This window comes from Aaosphaeria arxii (assembly GCF_010015735.1).
Source record: "Aaosphaeria arxii CBS 175.79 unplaced genomic scaffold BU24scaffold_4, whole genome shotgun sequence".
Taxonomy (NCBI): Eukaryota; Fungi; Ascomycota; class Dothideomycetes; order Pleosporales; genus Aaosphaeria; species Aaosphaeria arxii.
This window is the reverse complement of record NW_022983477.1, coordinates 3,488,296-3,501,636: the sequence shown is the minus strand read 5'-3', so window position 1 is coordinate 3,501,636 and position 13,341 is coordinate 3,488,296. Positions and strand designations below refer to the sequence as shown.

The window sequence follows — 13,341 nt, the reverse complement described above, 5'->3', positions numbered from 1 at the left end:
GAGGTTAAACTCTTGGCGAAGTTCCCGGTGAAAGACTCTGCTGATTTGCTGATGGTGTCCTTGGGCTTGCTGGTGCCGGTGATAGTGTCCTCAGTTGTTCAATTATAGCTATACATTTAAGTTAGCAAACGGACATTCCGCGAGGAGAGTAGATACTAACCTTCAAATCCCTTGTAGCGCTGTAAGTTGAGTTCCTTTTCCTCATTCTCAGTTTTCAAACGATCGCACATGTCCTCCAGATTCTTGTGGCTGTCAGATAGAGATCTTCCCTGCGATTGCAAACGATCCCGCTCTGACTCTAACTGGAGGATAGTAGCTTTTTGTTCATTACTCCGTGTTAATAGTTGACTGAAGGCCGTGTTCTCCGAAGTGACTTTCCCTTCAAGTTCAGTTATCTTTGCGTTCTTCAGATTGAGTTCCTTAGAATGACTCTCGACAAGAAGTTTCCTCTTGTCTGCGTGCTGGACGAAAAATGCGGCACGACGATCCGCATCCTCACGTAAGTGGTCATTCTCTTTCTCGAATTCGGCTTTCTCATTGACGACGCGACTATACTCTGCAGCAAGCATTTCTTGCTCCTTGATCTGCTCTTCCTTTTGCCGCTGGCCATCAAAATAGAGCCTCTTCACATTCCTGTACTTTGTCACCAATGTCGCATGCTCGGCTTTCAAGCTCTCGAGCTCCGCCAAATGCTGCTTCCCAGAGGCATCCTCGGAGACCTTCTCGATCCAGTCTTGCAGTATCACACTTTCGGCTGGAGAGAGTCGACGCCCCAAGGTTGGTGGAAGGCTATACTTTGATGCTGTACGTGAGAGTGGAGTATCAACAATCGTGTCAGCATCTGATGACGTCTCCGACTGTTCTACGAGGGTTCCAAGGGCCACGCTGCTTCGAGATTGGGCCAACGCACGCCGGTAGGCCTGTGAGTTAACGACCACATCGTCGAAAATGAAATTGGTCGAAGTCGCAGCGGAGTCCACGGAGTAGAGACTGGCCACATCGTCAAATGCATTTTCGAAGATAGATCTTGGTGCTTTGACTTGAGCATTTGCATTCCTGAATTGACCTAGGCGCTGTGCAGCATTTTGCATTGTGCCCATGTTTGCTTGGATGAGGGTTCTGATCTCATGAATGGAGCTCCTGCAATCAATTAGTCGCCGTAGTATTGCTTATCATGATACAGGCTGTGGCGCCCCTGGACAATCTCCCATCTGGCAAATGATACGTACATCTGGAGTGCTTGTATCAACAGGCTTAATCCGGCTTGTTGCCCTCGAATTTGCATGAGCACATCTTTCATCGCTTCTTCCTTCCAGAGAAATTTCATTCTGCCCATCGCTCCTGCAACTCCCTCTTGGCGGATTCCCTCGTACAGTCGCCTGATTTCTTCATCTAGAACGGAATACACAAGCACGCATCCCGTCAACGCCTGGTCGAAAGTCGCCTCAAGCTGGGGTTGTTCTTGTAAAGTCGTTCGCAGAGCCTCCGGATTTCTTGTGCAAAGTCCTTGGATATGTGCTAAAGAAGTTGATAGAACATTGGTCTCGCTGTAGATTGCTGTAATGGTCATGGATGCATCCTTGTACTTCTCTCGTAACTCGTAGAGTGCGCGTGCCGAAGTAATACAACGAGCGGAGATGCCCAGGACCGTAGACGTGATTGTAAGTGGATCCATGGCCGATAGTCACTTTAGGGGAATCACCAGGAAGCAAATGCAGAGTAACGAAACGACAGTCACAGAGTCGCGCAAGAAGGCTGAAGCGGGGGAATATAGACGTTCTGTAGTGATCCGCTTTTCAGCTCAGCCCGCACCAAGCTTTCCGAGTCAATCCAGAACCGCCCCAAGCGAGCCTTAGGCTATGCTGTGAGGCGCTGTGGCTGCGCAACTTTGCGTACGCATCCTCTCCTCAGGGTGCTCGTGATGATGCTATGAGGCCTATGATATTAAGGAAATGGCACCAGCCTTTCTTAAATACTTCTTCAAGTTTTGCTTTTAGAGACTTTGTAGATGGCTGTGCGAAATACTGGTAGTCGCGAATGACTTCACGCGACCCGTCGCGGCGAACCCTTAGAGGCAGGCTGGCACGGCTGGATAGCTGGATGGTTTGATCTGCAGTGTGACGAATCCGTTCTAGTCGGTGTGTACCATTGATGATCGGCTAGATACCTTCCTTTGCTAGAAATATCAAACGTTCTGGCCTGGCCATCAAAGATTGTTACATGTATACCTACCCTTGTAACATTTCTTAATCGTACGTCGCTCAGGAGGTGCTCAGTTACTCAGGCCCCCAGCACAGAGTCCTGCTAATTGGTGGTGCACAACAGCTTCTTAGACCAACTGTTATACAGCCTTGCCATTAGTTATTCTGAACGTTACTGTGACTACATTCGGTTTTGAGCTATTAGCTAGGGATGCTCAGCAAGTGCGTAGCGAATATAATTATCGGAAAGATCTTGCATTTTCTGCAACTAGGGGACTTCAGCAAAAGTATAAGGCCGCACAATGATGAATGAATCAAACGTTATCGCTCAGGGTTTAATGGTGACGGTTCTGGCTCTTTCTTCCGCAACGAATATGGCTTGTACTAGATCATCGAAGATACTCACTATAATTTAATGAAAATCTTCGAGGTGATTCTGCCAGGAACCAGATCATCAGATCAGATATGTGCGAGCTGTCGTGATCTGCATGTTCCCCGACATGGATATGTTGACTCCATAGAAGAGTTTGAGCGTACGAATATCATCAATATCCTGACAACACGCGCTACGACAGCAAGCTGAGTATAAATGGCTGCTGCAAGTGATTGGGAAGGCAAATTTCATTTAGGTCATTGGTCACTTGGTCTCTGCGGACCAGTTATCTGGGCGGGGACGCGGACCCTTTCAAGCGCTGCCAGAGCTTTACCTGAAGCAACTTTACTTCGTGTGCTCGCCTTCTCATCCCGAGCTGGCTATTCACTTGATTACTTCAGTACCGGGAATATCTTTCACTGTGTGCTTTCTCTACTATCTTTACTCCCCACACTCTCCTCCTTTTGTACCATAAACCCACACTCACACTCACGATTATGACTAGCCGTGATCTTCACGGCACGCAAATGGACTACACAACTGATACGGACAATGGCGCAGCACAGCAAGTCAACCAGGGAGCTCTAAATGACTCCTTGATGTCTGGGTTGCCCGGCCCGACCTTGACTGAGAATAGGCTTTCATTTTTTAAGTATGTCTGGTCTTGGAAGCATGATAAACAGCATATGCAATGGTTCAGGGCACGCGGCGTTGCAAAGGGTATGAGCGACCCTATCATCAACGAACCTTATTGGGACCACCCTACGATCCCGTTCCCTTCAGAATATATGCGACCTACAACGTCTTCATTCATTTCACCTCAAATGAGCGGAGCAAATGCCATCACCACGGCTTCGTCAGAGTCGCTCATGGCGGGCGCCTCCACCGAACAGCGAGCCGCAGAAGAAGACGATTTCACCAATTCTGAAAGTGGTGCCTCAGATGATACAGTTCCAACGGAAATAGGTCACATATCTAGGCCTCATGACGACGAGGGCGCGGGCTCTTTCACCTGGGGACGCCATAAGCCTCAGGGTGGACACACGCCACAAGCGGAATTTCCGACCAGACACATGCAGCCATCCGGGATGCAATCTTTCTACGACGCTCAAGGCGCAAGGCAACCGCCTCCAGATCCTAAGAGCGGCGGAAGTCTGGATACCAGTAACTCTCAGCCAGATATCATCACGTTGAGCGATCTTCTACGGTTGGAACAATCAGATACACGACATGATGTATCAGCATCTGACAACGATATCTCTTCAACGGTCGCATTCAGTACTGCATCTGTGGCTCAGAGTGACACTGGCACTTTCACCTCCCCCAATGACAGCCAGATGTTTGATGCTAATGATGCCACCCAACTGACGAAAGATGAGATAGCCGATACAAATCCAAGAAATCGCTCTTCTGCGGTTTTGAAGGGAAAGAAGACTATGGACCAGGTGGCAGGTACTAAGATGAGCCACAGCCAGAAGCTTGCTGCAGCGCGTCGGGCTAAGAAGGGGCATCATTGCAACATCACGCCTCCCAAATTGGATGACGAAAAGACCTCCGGATCCGCGTCTCGGCGTAAAAAGTCTGCGAAAGACAGAGGGTCTACCATGCCTAATGAAGAAGTACAGCCAACCCATGTGACCTCGAAAGTTGTTTCAGATGCGGTGGAGAAGCTTCTTCTGATTGTGAATGATCAGAATAAGGACGAAAGTGAACGACTGGAGGCTCGGTGTCAGCTACAATTGCTCTTGAATGTAGCCTTGAATATGGTTGGTACTCAGCATGAAAGAGAACAGGCATCTGAAGCCTTGGTGAGGACTTTGGCATTAGCCGACGATCTTCAATCGGATAGCGCCTGCGTTGTCATATGAATGAGCTATTTCTCACTCTTTCTCTCTCTAGGACACCCCAGCCAAACCTGACTCCGAACGCGATGAAGGACCCGACGAGTCTGTTGAGCTCGTGGAGCCTGGTGAACACGACAATACCAATGGCGCACAAACATCCGTCCCAGTCAGTGCAACTCGAAGAAAACAAGGGGGAATATCCAAAATAAGAAGGCAAAACGGCCGAAAATGGGCGAGGAGTGAGATATAACTCATGGTGAAGGGGACGGCTTGGATGAATCGAGCGAGCGACGTATATCCGCGGGCACCAAATAGCGAACAACTTGGGGTTCAGTATGCAACACTGTTGTTGCTACAAACGAATCGATACCCTAGGGGTTTGATTGAAGCGATACTCAGGAGACGTGTCAGTGTTGGCGTTCATTTCCTATTCCACAATATGGATGCAAGGGTGGGTTTGCGACCGTTGGGAATGGTTGGGAGGTTGGCTTACAGTCAATTCGAAGGCATCACATTCTCTCTATAAGGTCATTGAAATTCAGTAGCTCGAACCATATTACAGAGTAATTCAATTTGACATTGTTTGTGATGTGGATGGCCGACCTCATTCTGTACTACTTGTCCTCCACTAATTATTCTATGTAGCCATGAGATCGTGTCATTTTTATCGTACCGCCGAGAGTAAGCCCAGTACATCCCTTCCTTGTGCTACTGGGCGTCTGAAGTCGTAGTTAGAATCTGGTAGAAAGGCAAGGCTTCCCAACTAACGTCGTCGGCGGCGCTTGTTGCCCGGTTGCGCGATCACGCGAGAACCTAGACTTCCACCAGCTTGGAAGATGAAGGGGATTCCCGCCTGTGAGCCATCTGCCTGCGGGACCTGGAGCGCAGGGGATGAATTTCCATCAGAGGTTACAGAAGTGTCCGGAGTATTGACAGGCATTGCATCAGACCCCGTTTCTGTGTGAGATTGCGTCGCCATCGAAGCCTCCTGCTCGTTACTAGGCATCCTGATTTCGAAACCTTGCGCCGTGCCAAAGAGCCTCTCACGAGCTTCTACCACCTGTCGTATCTCCGGGAACCATCCAAATCGTGAACCGTACACCAGCTGCCGTACGTCGTCACTCATCCTCCCGAGGGATTGTGAATGGACCAGCTGCCATGCCATTATCTGCACATAAGCTTCTGCGTAGAGCGGGCGATACCGAGATCCAGAGGTTTCGGGCCTGCTTCCAAATGTAATCCAGATCCACCATACTTGCTCCGCCAGCAATTCGACCCTCTCGTACAGAGACCACATACCAGCAAGCAGGCGATCAGCATCTTCCCGCATGCCGAAATGAGTCAGTATGACATGTAGATGGATATAGGACAAGGGGTTATCTTCGAGCTGGATATCGGGAGTCGTGTTGTTCATCCTAGCATTTACCAGAGAGCAGACAACGTTTCGAAGCATGTCTTCATCGAGACCAGTGGAGGGAATTACGATGGCCTGATCGTGGATGTAGTTCCTCAGTTCTGGCGCACCTTCAAAGAGGTATTTCGCTGGCGCAAAGCAAACCACACCAGGATTGATAGTAGATGGGGGGTCGAGGCCCTTTCCTTTCACCATGATTGGAACCAAGTCTTCATCCTGGAGGCTCCTAGTAGCCTGTGCACCGGCGACGGAGGACATTTCGAAAAGTGGGTGGTAGATGGAGGCTATTCGTAATCAAGGCGTTGGCTGGAGGTTGGTCGTGATGTGTGTCAATATGTTGTAGCTGATGCGGAAGCTATCATGACAGGTAATAACAGAGCTTGGGGCTTATATAAGGGGAAGATAGGACGTAGAACTTACTTGGTATTGTGTATTCACGATGGGCTAGTCTCCTAGAGTTACGATTTTTTCCGTAATAAGGTGAAAGAGGCTGGTGCGCAGACGCGTGTTTGGTAGTATGTTATTCACTTTTGCATACCGACAACGTGGTAAAGGTGAAAGTGAAAGTGATTTGGCGAAGAACCGACCGCACACTGGCCATAACAGGGAAGTTGAGAAATAACCCAATTGTGATTCCATCACCTCATTTATTGGCTTCAAGATGTCGGCTATGATTGAGTTTCCACCATCGGCGAAGCCTTTACCCACAAACCTCACCTCCCCGCCATATGTGATATTTGGTATCCTCAATGAAGATGTATCTTCCAGGTTGCCTGAAGATATCCCGTTGGCTCTAGTACTTCACTATGCACCCAAACTCGAAAAATGGATCCTCCCACCTCGACCGCACGCCGAACTCCCGTACAAAATAGCTTGCGCTGCAATTCTGAAACCGCGTATCGGAATCAACATCACAGAACCGATCAGCATCCGAGCGCTGAGCTACCTCGTAAACCGAATGCTCGAAAAGGTCGGCCTATTTCGCCAGATTGATGCATATAGCATACGCCCTCACCTTCTCATGGGTTGCGAAATCTTCCACGCCTGGAACACACTGGAGCTTCCGTCGCCAGGTATAGAGCCTCTTATTTCCCATATGCTTGGGCGTCTTATGCTGGGGTCTGCGGTCGATCTGCTCGAGTGCCAGACAATCTGGCATATATTTCCATCTAATTCACCAGTCATTCGCGAGCTGGTTCAGAATTATCAGCGAGGCCACGATGAGTTTGCGTATGGGATGAGTGAATATGGGAGGATACATAAATGGATAAGTCTAGATCCAGATCGAATGAAGGCTTTCGGTGTGGTGCATCAAAACACACGGGTGGTGCTCCACAGACCGTTGGAAGGATCCTCAGTCATGGCAGATGGGAAACTCGTGGGATTAGGTGCAACAGGTTCGATGGAAAAGCGAACAGTCGGTGAGATCCTGGAACGCAATAAGACGCTAAAAGTCACGATGGGGGAAAGGAAGGAGCGTCATAGGCGTGATTCGGTTTCTCTACAGTCAAGGCTTAGTCGACTGAGGACTGCAAACTCACGTCTGTTAGGAGATCAAGATCATATCAATCCCTATAGCTCGAAAGAAGTCAGATCCTGCGGATCGTCAAGTGCGGGGAGCTCTCAGTCCATTGATGCCGAACGTAAACGTCTGTTGACGAGAAGCTCATATGGAAGTGAACGCATATCGAAAGCTGTCGATGCTGTTGACTTATCGGAAGCTTTGAAGAGATTCAAAATGAGCGAAGACCAGTAGAAATGTACATTATTATACCATGGAGCGAGAATCCTCACTTGATTGGTGCTAAGATCTCAGTGCCATCTGTTCACATGGCTTTTTGCTTAAACGCCATTCTTTGATCTCTGTTGATCGCAACCTACAATTATTATAAACCTACTTGAAATGCATGTCAATATCTAGAAGTTGCATGATCCCGTGTCACATAAATTGGCCGATGACACCAGTGCAGATCATCTTATTCGGCAAACAACTTCGGGATAATTGAGAGGACTAATAGTGTTTTTCGCTATAGAGCAGAGCTTAAATAAAACACACTTGTTTTTACTTTGACGATGAGGGCAAATTTGAGTCGCACCTTTAAGGTATCTTCTTTATGATTCATCCCAAAGATGGGAATGATAGCGATCTAATAAAAATAAACAATAGTAATAGAGATATCCAATGGCATGCGCACCGCCACTCCCACAAAAATCACACATTATGGTTAGGAATTGGATGACAAGTACCCGAGACCTGCGAATTCTCATGTCTGCTCTTCAGTCTTTCTAGAGCGAGGAAGAAGCCCCTTCAGCCTTTCTTTGAATGTACGATCCTCCGAGATCTGGTACATTGGTTTGTGCTCCTCATGGGGGTCGTGGTCATTCTCATAGTCCACATGTACATAAGCTCTCTCGACGTCTGCAAGACCTAGACACATTCAGTCAATACAAAGGAGCCCACATGAATCATGGTAAATAGCCTACCTTCAAGTTTACGTTGTAATGTCTGGCTAACGTCATGGGTGATTTTTAAAGGAGCGTCTTCATCCATGACAATATCAACTTCGACATAATAATTCTGACCAGCATGATATGCTCGGCACTATACCAGGTCAGCGTCTACGAAGATATAAATGGGGAGACTTGAAACACTTACAGTATCGACTTTCCGAATGCGGGTATCGTGTGTCACAGTTAGATAGATGAGCTTAGATATAAACTCCTTAGGTGCTCCCTTGCCAACAAGCAGCCAAACATGTTCGAATGCATTTGCAGCCCATGAAACCAAGATCAAGAGACCGATTAGAATGGCTCCAATAGGATCGACGTACCAAACGATACGCGAGCCAATGACAGACATCATCAGACCAAACGAGTTGACAGCGATGTCATTGCGGTGGTCGATAAAGAACACATGAACAGCTGGGTAACGGCGGAGGAGGAAACAGTAGATGCAAAGGGTTGCTTTGCAGAAGACTGGGCAAAGTCAATGAGCCTGGCCGACAAGGCGCGGAAATTGATACTTACTTGCAATAGACACGAATATGATCGGAACAATATGAAGCTCTTCGGACTCATCAGGTCCGCCGCCAAGTGCTCGGCCTGATTCGATCTTGGGTTTTTTCATTAATCTTGGGTTTTCTTGGGTGCCAAGGGGCCGAGAATACTTACAATCAACTGTATGGCCACAGTAGTCATCAAGCAGCAGAACATGATGATGCCAATCGTTTCAATACGCGTCCTGCCAACAGGGTACTTGTAGACGCTCGGCCTTGAGGCCATACGGCTTGTCACAAGCATGACTACCGATGACACCAGATCCATGAACGCATCCGCTGCAGTAGCGAACAGTGACAGGGAACCTGTGGATATGGCCGCATACAATTGGATAACAAATAGACAAAAGTTTACAACAAAGGATGCGTTCACAGCAAACTTTACTTTTGGGCCATTTTCAAGAGTGTCAAGGGCTGCTAGCCGCTCCTCGTCACCACTTTGAAGAAATTGATCTATCATAGCATTTTGTCGGTTATAGAACTTCTTCATGTGGCGAGGCTTTGCCAAAGGATGATCAGCCTTCATTTGGCTTTGAGTAACATTAGTGTGTCGATGACGCCCAAGATTAAGAGGGTCATCTGTGGCTGTTGTAGCAGAGTTGATTTCCACAATCTGTTGCAGCTTTGGCTCCTGGGCATCGCTGCTACTATTACTGGACTGCAGATTGATTGCATCTGTGTTCTCTTGGCCTGTAGTTGATGCTTCGGAATGATTCGACAAGGCCTTGGGCGGTGACGAACCGGCATTGGCTGGAGTGGTTGTTTCTCCGATACCTTGGCCCGCCGGAGGGGATGAGGCTAAGAATATCTGTCAGAGCAAGATGACCCAGGAGACGGAGTATGATACTGACGACGAGATCCGGGAGACATGTTGTCCGACTATACACGTAGTAATGAGGCGTCGATCGCAGATGGGAATGCCTGGGGTGAAAAGATACAGAAGAGCAGTATAGGGACCAGCAGTTTTAAACAGCATCCAGCGGCAAAAAACAAGTCGGGCTTGCAGAGCCGCTAGGAAGCTTGAACGTCGCGCGTGTGCTCTTAGCAGCCATATTGTGGCTGGAATTTCGTGCAAATCACTATAGTATGCTGGGGATTCAACTAGAACAACCTATGATGTTGTCGCGGAATTCGAAACCGCACCCTGCACGCGCGGAGCCTCTCCGCGTTATCATGAGCAAGAGGAGCCGACATGCTTGGCAGACGCAGTCTCCAAAGAATGAAAGGGTGCATACATGCAGGCAGACGGTATGGGGCAAAGGAGGATGGATGAGCGATTCATGATTACAATAATAGGGGAGAGATGAAAACATTCTACAACTGGACGAAACGGAACTCCGTACTAGCATGATGTGAAAGTTAGCATGTGTCTATGTGTGAGATTCAACAATTCTGGGACGTCCGTCTGGGGTAGTTCACAGTAGTCACGTCACGATGGTTACGATAGTTTGTTCGTGATAGTGGGTAAGAACAACGTTTAAGAAGTCATGGAAAGTGGAGAGTGGATGAAGTAGTGAACGTTGGAAGATCTACAACCACGGGGACTTATGATGGAGAGTGCGAGTAAGCTTTTGCCGGATCGTCTTGATTGGGTATAGACTAGAGCTTATTGAGCACTAGCGTCGGCTAACTGGACCCACTTTGCCCTGGACCCTCCAGGATCTACAGACCCTTCGTTGATGAAAGACTGCATACGAGCCTAATGGGGCACATCTATCGCACAAGGGACAAGTGATTTCACAATTCATTAACAGATGAGGCTGGTGGCTGGGGGCCAGGGACATCCGTCGAGAATACTCCGCGAGTCCACTCGTACTAATTGTAAAAGCCCCGAAGTCCCTGTAACCCGCCTCGCCTCCTGCGAAACGATCCATTCCACTTGCGGGCGTCTCCCCCCTTCCGTTCATGTCCCATCATCAACCCCGTCCCATTTCAGCCAAGAGCATCCTGTACCTTACCACTCCAGGCTATTGTATCGGATCCAGTGACCGCCGCCTTGGCCTTTCATGTCACACTCTTCATCCCGCTCCTCATTGGATCCCCGGATTTGAGTTCAGTCTCCCTCGAACTGGAACTGCTCCAGACTGTTCCCTCCGAAAACACAGAGCGCATCAATAGCACATGCTATTACGACCATTTTCGTCCCCCAGCCCCACCGCTCCGAGACTCCTCTTGAGCCGCATCGTGCTCCTTCTGATCGACGTGGATTGTAGCTAGATTCAATATTTTCCTTTTGCCAATCTTGCCAATGTTGTCATCCCCGCCCTGACAATCTTGATAGTAATGCTTCTCCCTATGCTGGCGGGTCCTAGCTCGTCTCTGCTGGCCAGCCCTCAAAGAAATGTTTGAGTCTCCGCGCTCTGTGACAACCCTATGGAGGTCCGGAGGCTGAGGCAGGGAATGTTCGTTGAAGCATCGCTACGTTGCTTCTGATCCTAGATGTTCTAAATATCCCGCCGATCATCCAGGCGCAGTTAGCGTATTCCCCACGCAATAACGTCCTTAAAGTGGACAGCATTGCCCGGCGCCGAGTCTAGAGTTCCATCGTGTGTACTCACGTCGTGTTTCTTCTCTTCGTACACTCTCTGGAAGAGACCCATTTTGTTGTTTTCCTTTTCCTTCTTTCCTTCCCTTCTGTTCTTTCGTCGCAGGCCGACAGTGTTGCTTCCTGTTCGTTGTAGGTTTTCTGCTAAGAGGAGGAACTGTTTTACGACTTCGATTTTCGTCATCGTTTTTGTTATTTACACTATAATTTCGAGACTTCGAAATGGCCGACGAGAAACCCCAATGTGGCAGTGGCGCAGATGCTGCCGAGTATGACTTTCCCCTGCACGTGGGAGCAGTGTGTAAGTCAACCACGGCTGCGTCCTAGGTACCTATCAGAAGCTGACAATCATAGTCATCGTGCTCATTGCTAGTATCTTCGGTGCTGGTTTCCCAGTTGTAGCCAAGAAAGTGAAGTGGATGAAGATCCCACCGAAGATCTTCTTCTTCTGCAAGCATTTCGGTACTGGTGTTTTGATAGCGACAGCCTTTGTTCATGTAAGAAGAAGACGTCTGCTTCATCCTATGCGATTGCGCTTACAGTGTACAGCTTCTACCTACGGCCTTTGCATCCCTCAACCACCCATGCCTGCCAGACCTTTTCATTGAGGATTACCCAGCTTTGCCCGGTGTGATTATGATGGGTGCTCTTTTCGTCTTGTTCGTTGTGGAGATGTGGCTCAATGCTAAGACCGGTGGACACAGCCATGGCAGTGCCGACGGCCACGAATTCAACGGCCAAGCAGCAGCACCCGGAATCCAGGACGCCTTCAATAACCCAATTCGACGCGTCGACAGCTATGACTCGCAGAAGACAATGGTGCGTGAGGAGAAGAAAGGATGGGTTGAACAGTCCTATCCTGTCGACAACTTCCCTTTCCCCAGCCAACAAGATGATCTGGAGCCAAAGTCCGAGATGCCCCCTTGGTTCATTGTATTCTACGAACAGTACATCCGCCAACGCGACGAGATGTTGGCCACAATCAACCGTGCTGTGCCTGCCGTCCCGGGTTTCTCGCAACAGCAGCAGTCTCAACAGAATGTGAACCAACAAACATCGTACTTCGAAGATGATGTGGAGAACCAAGTCGTGGACCCCATTGCTTTAAAGAGGCAGTCAATGCAGATTACCTTGATCGAGGGTGGAATTCTCTTCCATTCCGTCTTTGTCGGCATGACCATCTCTATCACTTCCGAGGGCTTCATCATCCTCTTGATTGCCATTGTCTTCCACCAAATGTTCGAGGGTCTCGGTCTGGGCTCGCGTATCGCTGCCGTTCCCTACCCTAACGGTAGCTGGAAGCCATGGGCGCTCGTTGTTGCTTTTGGCACCACTGCCCCCATTGGACAGGCTATCGGTCTTGCTTCTCGCGGAAGCTACGACCCAGAGAGCGCTTTTGGTCTGATCATTGTCGGAGTATTCAATGCCATATCCTCTGGTCTTTTGATCTACGCCGCCCTCGTCGATCTACTTGCTGAGGATTTCCTTTCCGAAGAGGCCAACCACACCCTGACAGGTCGCGACAAGACTAGGGCATTCATCTACGTGCTCCTGGGTGCTGCTGGTATGTCGATCGTCGGTGCTTTCGCTTAAAGTGCCTTAGTTTGCTTTTTGCCTGCTCTTCCAAAGACGAATCAACGTTTCTAGGTTGCCTTGCTATGCTATGCTACGATGATGCAATACACGTTACAGCCTTCGACCCCCCCTTACCAGCCTCCGCTGCAGCGATCGTCGTCCGCAAAGTGTTCAGCCGCGTTAAATCTCGACATGGCCAAAGCACCGGACGGACTTCCAGATCTCTGCTGGACTTTCACAATTTTTCTTATGTCAACATTTACATTGTATCAGCCTCCAATCAGCGGATTGGGTAAGGCTTAGTCATGGAGGAAGCATCTCTCGGAGTCGAGA

At 48.9% G+C, this 13,341-nt stretch overlaps 6 protein-coding genes across 6 annotated transcripts; 3 read left to right on the top strand and 3 right to left on the bottom strand.

The window, feature by feature from the left end:
* Positions 1-4: 4 nt before the first annotated feature.
* BU24DRAFT_409583 (uncharacterized protein) lies at positions 5-1,675 on the bottom strand (the record flags this gene model as incomplete). Its single annotated transcript, XM_033525931.1, has 3 exons — positions 5-108; positions 161-1,140; positions 1,230-1,675. The coding sequence occupies 3 exons, from the start codon at positions 1,673-1,675 to the stop codon at positions 5-7; spliced, it is 1,530 nt and encodes a 509-aa protein (XP_033384824.1).
* Positions 1,676-3,071: 1,396 nt separating this feature from the next.
* Positions 3,072-4,442, top strand: BU24DRAFT_462633 (uncharacterized protein; the record flags this gene model as incomplete). Its single annotated transcript, XM_033532029.1, has 1 exon — positions 3,072-4,442. The coding sequence occupies one exon, from the start codon at positions 3,072-3,074 to the stop codon at positions 4,440-4,442; it is 1,371 nt and encodes a 456-aa protein (XP_033384823.1).
* A 684-nt stretch (positions 4,443-5,126) lies between these two features.
* BU24DRAFT_492557 (uncharacterized protein) lies at positions 5,127-6,090 on the bottom strand (the record flags this gene model as incomplete). The annotated part of the gene is made up of 2 exons (XM_033533898.1): positions 5,127-5,137; positions 5,187-6,090. 2 exons carry the CDS (start codon positions 6,088-6,090, stop codon positions 5,127-5,129), a joined length of 915 nt encoding a protein of 304 aa, XP_033384822.1.
* A 403-nt stretch (positions 6,091-6,493) lies between these two features.
* Positions 6,494-7,709, top strand: BU24DRAFT_481102 (uncharacterized protein; the record flags this gene model as incomplete). The annotated part of the gene is made up of 1 exon (XM_033533154.1): positions 6,494-7,709. The coding sequence occupies one exon, from the start codon at positions 6,494-6,496 to the stop codon at positions 7,586-7,588; it is 1,095 nt and encodes a 364-aa protein (XP_033384821.1). The 3' UTR covers positions 7,589-7,709.
* Positions 7,710-7,919: 210 nt separating this feature from the next.
* Positions 7,920-10,003, bottom strand: BU24DRAFT_441600 (uncharacterized protein). The gene is made up of 6 exons (XM_033530456.1): positions 9,740-10,003; positions 9,004-9,686; positions 8,860-8,944; positions 8,489-8,808; positions 8,317-8,434; positions 7,920-8,260 (listed from the first exon to the last, which is right to left on the bottom strand). Exons 1-6 carry the CDS (start codon positions 9,756-9,758, stop codon positions 8,097-8,099), a joined length of 1,389 nt encoding a protein of 462 aa, XP_033384820.1. The 5' UTR covers positions 9,759-10,003; the 3' UTR covers positions 7,920-8,096.
* A 1,652-nt stretch (positions 10,004-11,655) lies between these two features.
* On the top strand, positions 11,656-13,132 carry BU24DRAFT_441599 (Zinc/iron permease; the record flags this gene model as incomplete). Its single annotated transcript, XM_033530455.1, has 3 exons — positions 11,656-11,734; positions 11,788-11,930; positions 11,983-13,132. The coding sequence occupies 3 exons, from the start codon at positions 11,656-11,658 to the stop codon at positions 13,024-13,026; spliced, it is 1,266 nt and encodes a 421-aa protein (XP_033384819.1). The 3' UTR covers positions 13,027-13,132.
* Positions 13,133-13,341: the final 209 nt, after the last annotated feature.

What these genes read in the sequence shown, in the direction of transcription:
- BU24DRAFT_441600 (XM_033530456.1), bottom strand. An exon ending in GCATTCGGAAAGTCGATACT is followed by an intron (nt 8,435 to 8,488) that starts GTAAGTGTTTCA and finishes GACCTGGTATAG; the next exon opens with TGCCGAGCATATCATGCTGG. An exon ending in ATTACAACGTAAACTTGAAG is followed by an intron (nt 8,261 to 8,316) that starts GTAGGCTATTTA and finishes GAATGTGTCTAG; the next exon opens with GTCTTGCAGACGTCGAGAGA.